Below are 15074 nucleotides of genomic sequence, written 5' to 3'. Positions count from 1 at the left end.
TTCTGTAAATATAGAACTCTTCATACTGGGGATCAAGACAAAAGAAGATGTCGTATAAATATGCATCCCATATATATATATGTCATGTATCACTTTTTCCTAATTGTCTTATAAAGATATTTGTTTCAATGCAGGAAGTCTGTAATCTGCACTTTTCCACTCTTGGCCTGATGGCTTTAACCACAGAAGATGGTTCTGACTCTGCTGAATGGAAAGTGCAGACTTTTGCTAAAATACTTTAGAAAGTATCCATATGGGAAGCAATTATTTGCAAAGGGTTTTCCTTTCCTTAAAGCAGTATATGAAGTCAAGAGTGTTTTCAGTAGAGGTGCTGAACTAGATAAAATCCTTGTTAACTATGGATTTGTTTCTTTTGCCTTTAATTTCTCTTTATAGTCCCAAATCCCAGCACTTTGGGGAATAGCATTTCAGGTCTGGCAAACCTTTTTATTTATTTGTCACTCTAGCCATTAATGCAGAAGTGAAAGTGAAAGAGAAAGAAAAAGAGAAAGAGAAAGAGGAGAGATGTCTGAAAATTATTTCCAAACTTTGCTCAAAATTAGTCCTATCTCTTTCAAACCTTTTTGGCCTACTCCACACTGTATCCTGATCCATACTTGAAAGAGTTTTAAAATTTCAAAAATTATAGCCCCTGTTTGTACATTGTCTTGAGTACCCTGACCAATGAAGAATATCATCTGGAGCAGAGGAAGATGCTACATTAGTAAATAATATTTATTATATTAAAACACCAGCCAGCATGGGCTACATGGTGTTTGTAAATACACTGGAAAGCTTAGCTCCTATGCATAACAGTTTATAACTGAAGATCAAATACTTCTAAAGTAAGTTCTCAAATCCGTATTTAGGGGGAATAAGATACTTGGTATTGCTGAAAAATTTATTTAATAAATTGCCAGCAATTTATTTAAGTACTTAGATTTAAACTTGGGATCTTAATTTCAGGCACCTATTAAATAAATAAAACCCAAACAACCCACGCCCAAAAGGTCTTGACTATGGAAACTGAGTTTTATGGTGACAATCTCTACTGAAAGATGTTCCACTAAATGGACCAGGGTGGCAGAAGATGGTGGCTCTGGCCACAGTGGCAAAGAATCGAGGAATCTGAGATGCAATTTAGAGACTAGATTAGAGTTAGAGTTGATGTAAAACAAACCCTGGTGTTCCTCCAGCATATCTATCCCACTGGGGACTGGAAATACCAAGGCGAAACAGAAGATGCTGATGCTGTAACTAAAGTATAAGGGCCAAGGTAAGTAACAGCCGCACCAACCCAGTGTTTGGGACAATAATGTATTTTCTTTAGACTATCCCTTTGCATGCTGGAGAAATTTGTACATGCCAGATCATGGATTATGATAGTTTAGGTTTATCTCTATGTCTCTGGGCCCAACTAATATTAATGGGCTAATCTGGATCAGCTGCAGTGCAATATTTTATGTGTAATTTATAAAGTAATTTGATCTATAGGCTAAAGTAATTTATAAAATGAATTGAAAGGTGGCACGTGTAAGTAATAACTGCTATGAAAAAGCTTTCAGTAAAAAAATAAACTATTTTGAAGATTTGATCTTAAGCGCGAAATCTCTGGACAATTTAGAATAATATTTTTAGGTAAAATGTTCTTTACGATAAGGAGTAAATAAGTTTAACCCCTTTCACCCTTGTTGTGAAAAATATGTGGTATATCCCCCAAAAACATGAGAAATAAAATCAAGATGGGAATCTTGATGGCTCAGTACTATTTTGTATAGACCTTCAAATAGTACTTAGTGCAATGGGTTTCTTTCTAACTACCAAAGACAATGTGAAAACTTGTCAAAGTCATTTTTATAAAAACAAATAAATTTGAAAATTCTTTAATAAACTTCACTTTAAAGTGAAAGCAAGTGAAATTATTTTTTATTGATAAGTTCACATCCTCCTGTTGGTTAACTATGAAGAAAAATAGCACAGCAAAATGTGGTGGCACAAACTGTTCTTCACTAAGGATTTAACAGTCAAAATGAGGACAGCAAAAATATGAGGGAAAAAACCTATGAAAGTCAAACTTCAGAATTTAGGCAAGATCTAGGAAAATATGTAAGTGTAGAATTTTTGAATAATTTATAGTGGCCTCTATTAACTGGGATTATAGTTGCTTTCTTTAAATTACACATTCCTAGGCAAAAGCTTAAAATATTAAATGGTCAGCAGGGTGAACAGGGCTTTCACTTACGCCTACTTTCATAAATAGCTCTTGATTTCTCATACAGCTCGTATGGGTCAGGTTTTCGTGGATCAAAGGCCTCGGTTGAATCAGGAAATGAACTCCTGTGAAGAGTGGGTGGGTAGGGAATATTCTGTGGCATAGCTGGAGCAGACAGGCTTGTCTGAGGGCTGCCTTGATTCTCCCATCGTTCCATCATCTGCAATAAAAACATACAGAGAATAAAGATGAAGTTTTGCAAAAACTGTGACTTCCACAAAGAGACCAAAGACAGTGATTTCAGTTGAAGATGTGTTTTGTAAAATTAGCAAATCCGTTTGCTGCCTTTTGAGATGAAAGGTGTGTGTTGTGCTGTTTATAAAATGACCTGGTTAAATTTACTTGTTAATTTGTTGCTCGTGGGAAGATGTGATCTTTCTCAGATAATATGATCCCATGTGGGTTAGGGCCCAGCATGCCCCTGAAGCATGTTGAGTGCCTCTCACAGAACGTGCTGAGCTATGGGAAGTTATTCTGCTAAAGGTGGAATCTGTGGGTCTGTGAAGATACAATTATCAGATTCATCAAAATACATAACTGAAAGTAGCGCTTATCAAAGAAGTGGCCAGACTGGGTGGCAACTGAATGATCTTAATGCTGCATCTTTTGAGAATGCATGAAAATAGCTAGCTGCCCAGGGAGAAGTAGATTACTGTACCTCTAAGCAGAATTTACAGCTTCAATTGAAGAAAAAGGAAAAAAAAACAAAGGGAAAATTATTACAACAGATATTTGAGCATCTAGTGATAGTCGAATGTTCAATGATAAAACACAGAACATGGTGAGAGAAAAGTGGGCATTAGTCTGATGATTGAGTCTTTTTCATTTCTTACTGTTTCTTTCTTATACCAAAGATTACATTGGTGTCATCCAACCAAACTCGCAAGCACAGGATAAGCTTTTCAGCTCTTCTAGACCATTTACAGGAGAGAAGTACACAGCAGTGTACTGTCCATGTATGAAAGCCACTTCAATCCATGTTTTCTCCAAGACTGCCCTTAGTGGTCTCACAAGTAAATCAAGCCAGAGAGGAGATAATATGATACATTGTGCAAAAGAAGACTTGGGGATCTTTTTGAAGGAGTTGGTTACTAATTAAATTGCATTAGCAAATATATTTGAAGAGGCTAAGTTAAACAAAACACAAATGTTTATCCCAGGAGATGAATATTTGGCTTTTCCTGTGTACCCTCCTGAAGCAAAGGGTGGTAAAGCTTCCAGAACAGTGTGTTCTTGCACATAACCCAACAATCAGTTAATTACACAAAAAACGACTCTTGGAAACAAGCTGAACTGTAATTAAATACCACTGACTTCTAGTGTTGTATCAGCTGTGCCTTATCAAAGATGATTGCAGGTTGACAGCAAGTTTGCTCTACAAATTCTGTGATTATCATCTGTCTTTAGTTCCTTGGTTTTAGAAGGTGTTTGGCTCAGCAGGTAGGCTTTGCTCTCTATTCTGATGATTAATAGCATCAGGCTTTTTCCATACTAAGTATGTGTGGACTACAGATGTTTTAGAGGCCTCCTGTGAACATGCTGAGTAACTATCACTCTGCACATCCCAGGTGATCTGACACACTTAGTTTCATACTTGAAAATAAATAGAATATGGATATTGGCCATTGTAAGTTGTTGAGGACCTCATTCTTTATACTGAGTAGTTTTATAATTCAAGCTGTGCTTCTGTCAGAGTTTCAGCAGTAAGTAGGGCTGGTTCATTAGAAACAATGAAAAAAAGAAAGATCTAGGTATCTCAGTCAATCATAGGATGACTGTCATGCACTAATATGCATCGGGTATGATATTTAAGTTGAGAAAGGAAAGTATTAGTGCTATGAAGTGCTAATGATGAAGATATGGAATACTGTGTTCAATATTTGCCAATGTTGTTCAAGAAAGACACGTTTATTTTGGGTCAGATATACAAAAGATGGCAACTAGGATGTGATATAAGAGGGCACTATAGGTATATAGATCCTGTGCAATACAGTGACATATGGAGATACTTGAGTTGTCATTGAAATAGCTTAGGTATAGGAAAGGTACCTTCAGGTACCCTTTATACCAAGATAAATTTATCCTCTGTGTTGGGTAAATTAGCCTCTGTGGCAAGTCACATGAATATCACAGTAATGCTTCTGATAGCTCTTCTGGCTCTGAAGGAATTACCTCAGATATATATAAACATATGCAGTATATTATTGTATCATGGAAGTGTAAATTCAAACGTCTCCAGAAACAGACCTGATTACGACCCCTATGTCTAAATAGGAAAGGAGAACTGGGCTCAATACAAGTTCCTTATGATCAAGGAAAATAATGGAGAATTATGTTTGGGTTCTACTTTCAGTGAGGAATCTAAAAAAGAATACAAGTCAGTGAAACCCAACTATCTATCTTATCGCTATGAAGCAGAAAGACATGTGGGGCCCTGTCTATCTAGATGCGAAAGTTTCCTAATTTATTGGACAGTGCCAGAGAAATAGAACACTTACTTCTTTCAAAATGTGAAACTGAATAAAATTAAAATATTTAAAGAAGGCTTTAAAAAGAGAAAGGAAAATATAATTATCTTTGATGAGCAAACTTTTCCCTGGAGGAAGGACAAGAAACTGGAGATCAATTGGCAAAACCCTACTGGGTCCCATATGTCTAATTCTTGCTTGCTGGTTAGCTCTAAATCTTCAAGTGTGAACTTAAAAATTGAGCAAAACATTCTTACTTGTGGGTAATACTGCTAACATAAATAGTTACATAAACAGATAAAGACAAGGGGAATTATATCTCCCAAACCCATATGAATTAGTTAAATAGTCACATAGCGTTTTGCAATGTGCGTTATCATAATGCTAGCTCACAGATGAAGGCACTCTTGGAAATGAGTAAGCATGTTATTGAGTGCAGGGCATCAAATCTAAGTCGGGGTAATGGTTTGGTGACATTGCTCAAGTTAATTTTGCACTAATCTAATTGTATTACATATGATATATGTAATATACGCACTATATACATAGAAATCACAGGAAATTTCTGTCAGCCCAGGTTATTCTGGAATGTTGAGCACACTGAGATGCAGTGCACGCCATCCCTGAGCCTCTGCCTCAGGGAGAGGAGTTTGCCTCTTCTCCTTTTCCGGCCAACAGCCCGTGGTCCCCTTTTTGCTTTAAAGAGTGGTGGGTGCTTCTCCCCTGTGCGGCCAGAGAGGTGAGGGGCTAGTGGTAGTCACCCAAGCAGCAAAGAAACCTGGTTTTGGGCCATCTACAGTTTTTCTTTTCTGTTACACACCTACAGGGCTGTGCTGTGGAGTTGGGAAGGCTTTCTAAACCTCCCGGTGCTGGCCTTAGCGCTTCAGACTGTCTGCAGACACTCAGTACTTCAGGGGCACTCGGTTTCTATCTTATCTTCACGTCTTGGGCACTAGAAATTTATGTCTCATTATTTCTCTAGTTAAAGTGGTGAAAGACAGAGGAATGCACACTACCTTAACCTGGTTAATGATTTGCAAACTCTCTTGCTGAGACTCCCCCAAAATGGACTAGCTGTGAATGGTTAGCCTGCATGCAGGTACAGTATCTGCACACAATAGTGTTATATTGTTCTGTGAGCGCTGGCTTCCTCAGACTATTGCATGAAAAACTGCATCACTCAGGTTGTTCCTCTAGATTCTGATTTATTGGCAAGTGCTACCTGAGTATGAACTACTATACTGTTTATATAACAAAACTGTGCAGGCAATCATCAACAATATGCTGATATTTATATCTTTGATATGTACGTAAAGAGGGTGAGCACTGACAGTGGGAGATCTTTGAATGTGGATCTTCAACAAGTAAGTTCCAAGTTCTCTATTTCATCACTTTTTACCTGAGATTAGAAGTTGAACGTCCCAGTCAGACAGGAACCTTCAACTGGTGAGAACAAGCTAGCCCTTAAGTCAGATTTATTTTCACAAATGTCCTGCTACTTAGATGAATAAACAAACATATGCAATACTTATTCCAATGTATTGCATCCATCCTCTAGCCTTTTACTCAAAAACCCCACAAGCTGAAGCAGTCTGATGGAGTTGCATCAGCTGATTAATTAATTGCTATTTGTACTTGACAGGCTACAAAAATTATTTTGGTATGCATTAAACATGCCATGATCCAATATGAGAGGGTGTGAAGTTGTCCAAATTCAACATACCCGCCTCCCCCCCCCAAATAAGAAAGCTATAAATCCTTTAAAAATATTGCTATTGTTACTCCTATTGCTCTTAGAAGCCTTCAGGCAGAGTCAGGTCTCTTTTTTTCCTCTACACACCTCTGATGAGAGATAAGCACTACTTTGAAGTCTTTACAATCTAAATGAAAAAGCTAAATTAAAACCAAACCAAACCAAAACAGACAACTAAAAATAGTAGCCTGTGATTTCTTTTTACACTGTCAATGTTGTCACAACTTCAAAAAATGATATAATGTGGTGTCAACAGAATAAATACAGTCATTGATTACAGTCTTATAATAGGAAAGGTTTTCATACCTTGGGATTTAATGTCAAAATCATAGAAACACAGAAATAAATGTTGGTTAGAAGACACCTCAGTAAGTTATCTAGTCCAAGCTCTCACTTGAAGTGTGACTATTTCCAGCTCTAGATCTACTAATGCAAGAAAGAGTAACAATCACTTTAAGGATGTTAAGCTCAAGCCATTTGTAAACCAGAAGAAAATGCACGTTGTCCATTTCAAAGAGATCGCCAACTAGAAGGCCACCTAAACTGGCCTCATTGCTGGGGCTTTCTGCTACCTTCTTCCCAGACTCCTCATTTTTGGGCCACTGCATTTCCGGTTCTTGACATCCATTTTAACATTGAGATGTTCCTTTCTCCAGACCGCTGCTGGCAGACTCTAAGTCAACTGATGTGCAGAGCTTATTAGCGAAGCCACCCCTGATGCTGTCTCAGCTAGAGTTGGGGCACTGCTGAGAGGTGTCTCATGAGCTGGGAACAGGAGGGTTAGATAAAAGTCTACAGAAATATGCTTTGAGTGATAGACATCTTATGAACTCTATGTATATAATTTTGAAAGGGAACTTACAGGCTTTGGAGTTTTCCATGGAGAAAAGAAACCTGAAATAAACAAAAAATAACATTAATAGTTTTTTCTGATGCATAAAGAGTGGAGGCTAAGTGGTGCCTATGCTCCTGTTCTCATTCAGGTCTGCAGATAATATTGATACATATGAAAATTCTCTACACACAAGGGGTGAAAACACAAACCACGGGGGATAATTTCTAAGAAAAAAAAAATGCAAATATATATATATGCATATATATATATTTATGCAAGTGGAGCTATTGAGATCATTGCCATACTTTACAAACAGCATGGGATTAGGTTGAAAGTAAAAGAACTAAACAAAAGGACTTCCAAATGTCTTGGTGGACATTGGATAAGACACCAAATGACCTGGTATTAATGTGTCAAATGCAGTCGCACCTTTAAGAAGAAGCAATTCAGAACATCCCATCAACAAAACCTAATAATACAAGAGATTTTTTTAGAAGAAAAGCCTGGAGAAAAATTACTGTTTCATCAGCCTAGAGAAGGTAGCCAAGTCTTGGGAGGGTTGCTTGTTTTGATACTGTCCTGTTGTTTTGTCACAGTTAGCAAGTGGTCAGACATGACTACCTCTTCTACACAACTAATTATCTCCTTTTCCTTGGTTATTGACTGACTGGTAACATGCTTTAGTGACTGTCATGAATTTCAACTATTGTAGCTTACAAATGTTTGCAACTCCAGATATGTCCTTTTCATAACAGGAGATAATTTGAAACACTCATTGTAAACACTGTTCTTAACTTACGTAGCACAATGTTAAAAAACTTATAAAATATTAAATAAAAAGAAGCATTTCAAAGGATATTGGGTCATATTTTTTAAATTACCAGCTTTCAGCATAGCTTTCATTAAAAAACTCATTCTCAGTTTAATAGCAGGTAAAAAAAAAAATCTGTGGACTTTCCTAAGTAAGATTAAAAGCTTATAACAGAGGGTTCATTTGTTCATTTGTTTTGTCGGAAAAAGAAATAGGGCTTAAACTGAGACATCTAATAGGAAGGTTGCTTTTTCATTCAAAAAATGAATTAAGCTGTAAGAGTAGTACTGACAATTATTTCTTTTTCTAAGGTGAGTCTAGGAAAAAAAAAATCATGAGAGCACTAGGGAAAGTAACTTTCTACAGACAAATCACAACAGGAATTATATTTATATAATAAATATTATATACGTACATAATATTTAAGGTTCCTAAAATTCTGTGGTAATGACGTAATTTTTTCTGCCATGATATCTAATTCATTTAGACTGAAAAATCTTAGAGTGGAAAAGCACTTGAGCCTTTTGCAGAGAAACACTGGCTGTTTTGTAATGCTGATGTATAAGCTGATAGTGCTTTTAAACAAAAAGTATATTGGGAAAAGTAATCCTAGAAAGGTTTATGTTTACTGACTCTACAGTGTCTGGATAAAAACTGCTATACTAACAAGTAGACAGATTTCTTTCCATCTGCAAATTCAAGCTGAGATAACAGGCTTCCTGTGTAGACCTGGCTTGTACATTACCTTCGGTATTAAAGATTCTGTAGTAGAAACTTATTTAATAACTTCTTGGATGGCAGATGGCTACCTTTTTATTACCTGCTATTGTTCTGTACAGCTAATAAGAGTGAAAGTTAAAAAGCATTTTTCCCCTCGGAGCTAAAGATAAGACTGGAAACTTGCAAGGAGGTTTGCTGAAAGGTATCTCAAATCAACTTACTACCCTGATTTGGTGTTTGGAAAATACTGGCAGAGGTAACACTGCCTCCCCATTGGTACTGGTGCACCTCCCATAACTTATTGTCAGCAAAAATTACTCCAGGTCAAACTGAAAGGTCATTTTTTCCTATTTATTTACTGTCTTCACCTAAAAATATGTTTTGCTGGAGTTATCAGAACATTTTACTATAAATTAAAAATATAATAACTATTTATAAATCAAATAAATAATGCCATATACATCAAGTGAAGATTTTTTAAAAAAACCCCTCAATTAAAAAAATTCAATTATTCTTCCAAACAAGGAGAACAGGGACTTATATTTAGCTTGGAGGCTATGGGCACAGACTGCAACATACAAATGACAACATCTACACTCAAAACAAATAAAAGGCAATATTTATTCACACAGCATGAAATTATGTTAAGAAAATGGTTATAGGATGCCACAAAAGTAAAAGATCCAAAGCAAGATTTTAAAAAGGTATTGGATATCCATATGTGTACAGAAGCATGTTAGAAGTGAAAATCTCTAGAGGTAGCAAACCTTGGAACTAGTATTAAAATCCATTCTTCAGATTTAAATTCAGCTATTAGTCCAAGACCTCATGTAAGATGAGGTGGACTCTCACCTATGTCAAAGACTAGGTGCTAGACTAAACAGATGAAGACCTAGTTCCATAAAGCAAACCCTATCGTATATCTTTTATATATTTCATGGCAATTTTAATATTGCCTCACATAATATCTGTATTCTCAGCTGAACTAAACACCCTTTTTCCCAATCTAAACAAAACTGACCTTTAAACAGTTATTCAACATGAGACTGATTATGGATAATTGCTGTGAACCAAACATGTCCAGAATTATCACTGGTATTTAAATACATGCAACCATTGCGGTAAATTCAAGAATTCAAGAGTACAATGCATATGCAGTACATTGTAAGTGTAACAGGAACTTCACATGAAAAAGCGTAAAAGCAAAATGCACTTTCCTGTGTATTCTGCATGCTCCCTTCTAACTTTCACCTTTAAATACTGTGCTGCATAAGTACGGGACCAAATGCTCTACATATAGAAAATTGAGGCTTGAAAGCTCACCTGAAAAATATATCTTAATAATGTATATTTAGTGCATACTCAACAGCGTTGGCGTTCTGCAGCCACATCTACAGCTGGCAATGAGAAGCAGTGGACTTTCACTTAGTTTGACCTCACTTCACAACACCGCATTTTCCCTTGACTTTCTGGCGCGGGTCCATTACATGCTGTGAGTATTCCCCACCAGAGACAGTGGGACCCCACCTGAATGACAGCCGCTGGCAGACTGGCATCAATTTAGTACTGATTTAGAGGCAAGACTGAAATTTGTTCTCCAAAGAGTGCAACTTTCAACCTCGTTGAGTATTAATACAGTACTGATACTGCTCAGCTTTCTAATCAACTCACATCTGACTAGGCACACATACTGGATAGGCTCTTATAACCTCCTTGTCCCACTTCCAGATTTCCACTTCTCCATCCCCAAACTCCTAACCCCCTACTGTCCAACATGTGATGTCTTCTACAAAAACCTGAGGTTTTATATATATAAACACTCCTCACCCTCATATTCCCGTATACTTTTAAAATTTGAAATAATAAAAGCCAGCTTAGATCCACCTAAAAATACTTCATGCAGCCTGTTCTTCCCATGAGTGGCTTTCTGCTCACCCGTGTGCCTCACAGCCATCCCTTCTCGTAGTAGCTTCACCACCTAAGTTGTGGCTCACTTTCTGAAGACTCCCGTAACTTTCTATTCGTTTTAAATAAGTCTTTGTAAACACTCCTTGTAAACGCAGCAGTACAGGTCTGAATTAATTTTGGAAAGATTCTGTGAAAGAGCAACCACCACCACTCGGCTAGATGCTAGCAGGAAAATACTATGGTCACCATCTTGTGTAATGTAATATAATGTGTAAACATGTGAGGATAAAATACGTAACCTCATATACTTCTCCAAAGTTAGTTTTGAGAATACAATGATTTATTTTTCCATGTCGACCACTGAAACTGTAATAAAGTACAGCAGCTGGTGGCCAACACCTTTATCAAAATTTTAATTGTTTCATTTTAAAGAAATAAGCTGGGGTACAGTAACAACCATATGCTTTTTAAAAATCAGAATTACATTTTCTCATAAAGCAGTGTTAGAAAAATTATTTTTGACATTGCTTTTTAAATTATATTTACCACCTTCCAAAATGAGCTTCCCTGGAAATCAGAGTTGTGATGGTTTCTATGTTGTAACTTTACTAAAAAGCACCCGTAACAGAAAACAGATTTTGGATTCAAATGTAATTGGGGGAAAAAAACATTTTTTTTTCTTTTTTCAGATCAAGGCAAATTCCAGCTTCAGTTTACTGTACTTCTCCTTTTCGATGAAGATATCCTATAACAAAAGACAAATCACATCACACTCATTGTACCTATTCCTTCTTATATACAAATTTAAGTACGCTTTTGTCATAAAATATGCTTACAGTTTTCACATGCCTTATACTTCAGCCCGTATTTATTATTGGAGAGTTTAGTTTTCTAAAAGCAGCTTATCAGACAGGACTTAGACCATTTGCAAGATAGAGTCCTGATTTGTCTCTTTTTTTTTTTTCAGTAAAAATCCTGAATTTGGCATATTCCGTAATGTCAGTAATACAAAACCAACCTTTGGTTATTAGTCTGCTGCCATGTGGATGTTTTTTGCTACATTTCCATCTCCATTATTCTCATTATTCTGTATTGATTCCTGGAAAAATTCTTAGGACCTTGTAAAATCACAAGTAACTAACGTAGGTATTGCTAAACCACCTTTAATGATGTTCACCTCTGTGGCAGATGTGTATGCATAACAAAAATGAAGCCTGGGAACAGTTTGATTTCTGCAGTGACGGTGTGTGGTAGTGCTGCAGGGAGGAACTCAACAGCATCAAAGATAAAGCCTTTTAATCCAAAGCAATGTTCAGGGCACGTCAACTTCCCTCCACATCACTTGCTGCACTGATGATACAGCAAATGTTTTGCCCATTAGCTTTTGCTGGGCTTCTCGGGTTTTTTTGTGCTATAAAAGCCTTGTTGCATATGGCTTCTTGGGCAAAGCTGTCCCAAGCACTGCACAGACCTTTCTCACGTAGATGCTTGGAAATCAATTAACAGATGGCTGATGAGCACTCCCAGAGCATTAACTGACTCCACCGGCATCTTATCAACGTCCATGTGACAACATTTCACTTCAGCAAAAGTTTTCCTTTCTAGAAAAGTTACTGTATAAATTTACTGTAACAGTAGATTTTTTTTCTGTGCTTTTTCTTTCTCTTACTGGGATCCCTGAGATGTCTATCAGTTGCCTACACTGGGGCCTCAGATCCAGAGTGTCAAATACCCATTAACTTCAAATGGATGTGACAGTGGAGAACTTCTCTGAGAGTTCAGACTCAGGTGTACGCTGTTAGCAGGATGCAGGGAACTATTTCTTACCATTCATGTTACAACTGGCTTCTTCTTCTGTATATTCACTTTTTGTTGAGCTATGCTAGGTGTGGTTGGGTTAGGTGCACAGAACTCAAGCTACAACTGGGCTCACTCATTAAGGTACAAAATATCCTCCAGCTAAAATTCCAAAAATGCTGGTGGGAGAGATAATGGGTTTTTTTACATACATAGAACAAATATATAGCATTAATTCAATTATTCTTCAAATATTTTCCCCTTTTCATGAAAACAAACCTGACCAATGAGAACAAGTAAATTCAATTAATTTATTTACTGTAGTAAACAAAATCTAAAAGGAAAAAATTAATTAAAATAGATGGAAATAATACTTATGAAAACAAGCAGGTGATAAAAAGTTTGAATTGGTCATATCATATTTAAAATATCAATGATGTATAGGGAATGGCAATTAGTAGTTCCGTTTCTAATAAAATCAATCATTACCACGTAGTATTTTTTCAAAGGTCCAGCTTTTTCAAACAGCTTTAAGTATCGAGCTCTTACTCTAGCAACAATAAAAAGTTGATTTACCTTGAAATAAGGAGTAGGTGTAAGAAGACTGGGAGCTTTAGCTCTTCAAGCATAGTTAGCTAGTCCTGTTGTAAGCTGTCCTTCAGAGTGACGGTGCCATGCTGTGGAGGATCCATTTGGTCTTTGGTTGGGATGCAATGGGTCAAAAATCAACACATCCCACATCAGAGTGAGATGAATGACCCATCATGTTTGATCAGGCCCACAACATGATATCTGGTTAGACCCAGTGTCTCTTCCCTTGCAGTAGGCTACACATTGGCAGCATGGCAAGTAACCGATGTAGCGCGCTGCTGCACCGAGATGAAGGCTGGTTACAGTCATCAGTTGTTATATCAAATGCAGGTTCAGATTAAAAAAACTGTGAAATAGGTCTGTCTTCTTTCGGGCTGTATACATATGCCCAGATGTTATTGAACAGTTTTGCCTGAAAGAGACTCGCAACAGTACAAACTGATCCTCAGCAGCTGCTTGTGGTGGCATTTTGCTTTATGCTCCACTACTCCATTGCTCCTGATCTCAACCCAAGTGAGACTGCTACAGAAGTAGTGCTCCAGTCCGAACCAGCATTATTTTTCCCTCTCTTTGGCCTACTACACCTGTGAAAAGGGACTCCAAAGAACGAATACATTCCTGCCCACAGATAATCACTCTCTGAAGGTGCCAGGCAAAGAGCAGGCACAGTTCACAGGAAGGTCAGCTGGATCTTTAGACCCCATTGGGGTAGCACCTTCTGTGGCTCATCTCTTCTCCAGGTGACTTGGGGGCATCGTGAGTCCAAGTCTATATTTCTTCCCTTCAAACTTTTAGATTTCTTGATGAGTAGCATAAAGTGCGAGACGGAGAGGTTTACCAGAAATTATGTGGAGGTAGAGAGTACCTTGGGAAATTAAACCTGATCTCATCTCACCGAAGTCTATAGAACTGATACAAAAACTTAATTGACTGTGAGATCAGGTACTAAATCAATATTCAGCTTTTTATACACAGGAGCACTTTTTGGGCAGTTCATGAAGTTTCACTGACCTAGCCTTCTTAAGCAACAATTTTTCAATAATATTCAGACCTTCACAAATAATTAGAAAAAGGATAGCTATTCAAAGTCATGAATGATAGAAGTACTTGCTGTTCAAGCTGGGACCCTCACCTGTCACCTGCGTCTATGAGAATTTCCTCTAAAATACACCAGAGAATCTCAAGCTACCATTAAGTTTTCACTTTCATGAATAGCAAAGAGTCTTTGTTAGCAAGAATACAGCCATCAGAAAAGGTCAGAAGCTGGCATAGTAATGAGTTAATTTACATTCTAATGGACATACAGCTATTTATTTTGCTTGGCTGATACAGCTCTGTGAACTGCTTATCAGTCAGAGATCTAAAATAATTTATGAAACTAGAAAAGAACAGCAAACTAAATACCATCTCCTTCTGATTAATCTGGATGGGAAGTGGAGCATTTCTGGATTATAGCTGAAATAGTGCAGAGGCAAATGGAACATTGTCAGTGACAGTTTTTGATGCTTAAATATACTAAAGTTGGGAAAAATAATAAAAACCTCTACAACAATTTCTGGAAATGAGAAATACATTTTTGGAACAAGTAGCTTTGTGTGTGATCAACAACAGTAGATTATTTTCCACAGACAAAGTTTGATACTAAACATCTATAGAATGTCTCATTGGGTTACACTTTCACATGAACTTTCTTCTCTTTTTTGGCACCTATTACCAGAAGAGTGTTACACTGTTACAGATTTATTTCCTGTATATTCGTATTATCTGAAAGACAGCCATGTCTTGGAATAGAGAAAATGCTGCTACAGTACAATTCAGAACAGATTTTACTGGGACTACTTGACCTGGAGTAGAAAAAGATATCTTATGGAATGGCATAAGACCCTCGTCTCTCGCCTTTTATTACAGAAGTTCCTACT

The 15074-nt window shown here is 37.1% G+C and overlaps 1 protein-coding gene across 6 annotated transcripts in view; it reads right to left on the bottom strand.

Annotated features, from left to right (window-relative positions):
* MAGI2 (membrane associated guanylate kinase, WW and PDZ domain containing 2) overlaps positions 1 to 15074 on the bottom strand; it is a 764133-nt gene that overhangs the window by 86921 nt on the left and 662138 nt on the right. For all 6 annotated transcript variants that reach the window (XM_075144530.1, XM_075144538.1, XM_075144553.1 and 3 more), the window contains 2 exons: positions 7356 to 7387; positions 2243 to 2432 (listed from right to left, as the gene is read on the bottom strand). In XM_075144530.1, the coding sequence (XP_075000631.1) occupies positions 2243 to 2432; positions 7356 to 7387 (222 nt within the window). The remainder of the gene's footprint in view (positions 1 to 2242; positions 2433 to 7355; positions 7388 to 15074) is intronic.

The sequence above is a fragment of the Calonectris borealis genome, chromosome 1, assembly GCF_964195595.1.
Source record: "Calonectris borealis chromosome 1, bCalBor7.hap1.2, whole genome shotgun sequence".
Classification (NCBI taxonomy): Eukaryota; Metazoa; Chordata; class Aves; order Procellariiformes; family Procellariidae; genus Calonectris; species Calonectris borealis.
The sequence above is the reverse complement of the archived record's forward strand: the minus strand, read 5'-3'. Positions and strand labels throughout refer to the sequence as shown.